This window comes from Vicia villosa, linkage group LG1, assembly GCF_029867415.1.
Source record: "Vicia villosa cultivar HV-30 ecotype Madison, WI linkage group LG1, Vvil1.0, whole genome shotgun sequence".
NCBI lineage: Eukaryota > Viridiplantae > Streptophyta > Magnoliopsida > Fabales > Fabaceae > Vicia > Vicia villosa.
In genome coordinates this window covers 192175674-192178636 of record NC_081180.1, presented here as the reverse complement: position 1 = coordinate 192178636, position 2963 = coordinate 192175674, and the positions used below count along the sequence as shown (strand labels likewise).

The 2963-nt window shown below is 38.5% G+C and overlaps 1 protein-coding gene across 1 annotated transcript; it reads left to right on the top strand.

Moving 5' to 3' along the window:
- Positions 1 to 833: 833 nt before the first annotated feature.
- On the top strand, positions 834 to 2474 carry LOC131661794 (uncharacterized). The gene is made up of 3 exons (XM_058931431.1): positions 834 to 1084; positions 1279 to 1755; positions 2378 to 2474. Exons 1-3 carry the CDS (start codon positions 834 to 836, stop codon positions 2472 to 2474), a joined length of 825 nt encoding a protein of 274 aa, XP_058787414.1.
- The last annotated feature ends 489 nt before the right edge of the window (positions 2475 to 2963 follow it).

The window sequence follows — 2963 nt, the reverse complement described above, 5'->3', positions numbered from 1 at the left end:
ACATGATTATGACTTGTTGTGTGATGAAAAGTATGTGAGATTAACGAACTGTAGAAGTATGATGTGTATAGTAGCTATTGATACTTGTGATGTGATGATTTTATATGTCTGAATCCTAGCATGCAATTTATCATGCGCCCACTTATATGATTTGATATCTCACCCTTTTCTCTTGTTTCGCCGTTGCCTTTATATTGGTAACGTGCAGGTATTCAAGTATGAAGATTTAGTTGCCGTTACTCGAGTCGGTTGTCGCTCTGATACGTAGCACTCTGGGGGGAACGATTTATGTCATTCATGATGTTGTCGTTTAATTGTGTTATCTTGGTTGAACAAAATGATAAGTTAACTGAAGATATTTTGTTGAAAACTTGTTTAAGTGATTCTGCTGTGTTTTAATAAAATAAGTTATTCTGTTTCAAAGGTGCTATGTATCCGCTTTATGCGACGAGTTGATTTGTTTTGTTTTTATTATGTGACGCCTCATTTGTTTATTGAGAAATTTTGAAAACTCTGATTTATATATATTTGTCGGGTAGAAATGGGGTGTTACAGACGACATGATCGCCAAGTCTGCATCTGAAGAAGAACATGTGGGGCACCTGTTGAAGTTGTTCCAACGTTTGAGAAAGTACAAGCTTCGTCTGAATCCTAGAAAGTGCACATTTGGTGTCCGCTATGGAAAGCTTTTGGGTTTCATCGTCAGCCAAATAGGTGTTGAAGTTTATCCCGACAAAGTCAAGGTATTCAAGAAATGCCTCCGCCGAGAACAAAAAAAATAAGTTAGAGGATTTCTTGAACGATTAAACTATATCTCCAGATTTATCTCTCACATGACTGCGACTTGTGGACCGATCTTCAAGCTTCTCCGCAAAGACCAAGAATGTAAATGGACAAAACAATGCCAAAAAGCTTTTGATGATAATAAGGAATACCTGCTGGAACCTCCAATTTTGATCCCTCCAGTAGAAGGAAGACCATTGATCATGTATTTCACCGTGCTTGAAGATTCTATAGGATGTGTCCTGGTTCAACAAGACGATTCTGGTCAAAAAGAGTATGCCATTTATTACTTGAGCAAAAAGTATACCGATTGTGAAACAAGATATTCACTGCTCAAGAAAACTTGTTGCACTCTTTCATGAGCTACTCTTCGACTAAGGTAGTACATGTTGACTCATACGCCATATCTTATATCCAAAATGGATCCAATCAAGTACCTCTTTGAGAAGCCTGCTTTGACTGGAAGGATTGCCCACTGGCAAATGTTATTATTAGAGTACGACATCCAATATCATGCCCCAAAGCCATCAAAGGAAGTGTTTTGGATGATCATTTGGCTTATCAACCCATTGACGATGATCAATCCTTGCAAGATGACTTCCCAGATGAAGAGATCATGTATTTGAAATCAAAATATTATGAAGAGCCTTTACTAGAAGAAGAGCCAGATCCTGAATCCCGATGGGGTTTGATATTTGATGGAGCTGTTAATGCTTATGGTCGAGGAATTGGGGACATCATTGTCATGCCACAAAGTTCTCACATACCATTTACTTCAAGACTAGTGTTCGACTACACCAATAACATGGCAGAATACGAAGCTTGTATTATGGGACTAGAGGAAGCCATTGATCTTAGAATCAAGATTCTGGATGTGTATGGAGATTCTACTCTAGTTGTTAATCAGATCAAAGGAGAATGGGAAACTCATCATCCTGGTTTAAATCCTTATAGAGATTATGCCCGAAGAATGTTAACCTTCTTCAACAAAGTTGAATTCCATCACATACCTCGAGAGGAAAATCAAATGGCAGATGCATTGGCTACTTTGGCTTCCATGTATCAAGTAAAGTTTCCAAATGAAGCTCCCCAAATTACAAACATGCGTCTGGATAGGCTGGCTCATATATTCACTGTTAAAGAAGTCACAGATGATAAGCCATGGTTTTATGACATCAAAAAATTTCTCCAAAAATAAGAGTACCCACCTGGGGCATCTAGCAAAGACAGAAGAACTTTGAGAAGGTTGTCTGGAAATTTCTTCCTAACTGGGGATGTGCTCTACAAAAGAAACTTTGACATAGTGTTTCTTATATGTGAGGATAGACACGAAGCAGACCTGTTAATGCAAGAAATTCATGAAGTGTCTTTTAGTTCTCACGCTAATGGACATGCAATGACAAGAAAGATGCTAAGAGCAGGTTACTATTGGATGACAATGGAATCTGACTGCTACAAATATGTGAAGAAGTGCCACAAATGCCAGATCTATGCTGATAAGATCCATGTGCCTCCAACACTTCTCAATGTTATCTCTTTTCCGTGGCCTTTCTCTATGTTGGGAATTGACATGATTGGTATGATTGAACCAAAGGCCTGAAATGGACATTGTTTCATCCTGGTCGTCATTGATTACTTTACCAAATGGGTCGAAGCTGCATCTTATGCCAATGTTACTCAACAAGTGGTAGTAAGGTTTATCAAAAACAATATTATATGTCGCTATGGTGTACCCAGCATAATCATTATTGATAATGCTTCCAAATTGAACAACAAGATGATGAAAGAGCTGTATGATGAATTCAAGATCGAACATCACAATTCTTCTCCCTATCGGCCAAAGATGAATGGTGCGGTAGAAACGGCTAACAAAAATATTAAGAATATCATACAGAAAATGGTTGTGACCTACAAGGACTGGCGTGAAATGCTCTCGCTGGCTCTGCATGGGTATCATACTTTAGTTCGCACTTCAACATGGGCAACTCTTTTTTCCTTGGTATCTGGCATGGAAGTTGTACTCCCAATAGAGGTTGAAATTCCCTCCATGAGGATCCTAATGGAATCCAAGTTATCAGAAGATGAATGGTGTCAAGCTATATATGATCAGTTGAATCTTATTGAAGAGAAGAGAATGACCACTTTGTTTCACGGTCAGCTTTATCAAGAGAGAATGAAGA

Bases quoted from the DNA above. Each gene is read 5' to 3' on its own strand.
- LOC131661794 (XM_058931431.1), top strand. From the start codon at position 834: ATGACTGCGACTTGTGGACCGATCTTCAAGCTTCTCCGCAAAGACCAA. The intron at 1,085-1,278 runs GTATACCGATTG...TGTTATTATTAG, and splicing joins ATTTATTACTTGAGCAAAAA to AGTACGACATCCAATATCAT. The intron at 1,756-2,377 runs GTTAACCTTCTT...ATTGAACCAAAG, and splicing joins AGAGATTATGCCCGAAGAAT to GCCTGAAATGGACATTGTTT.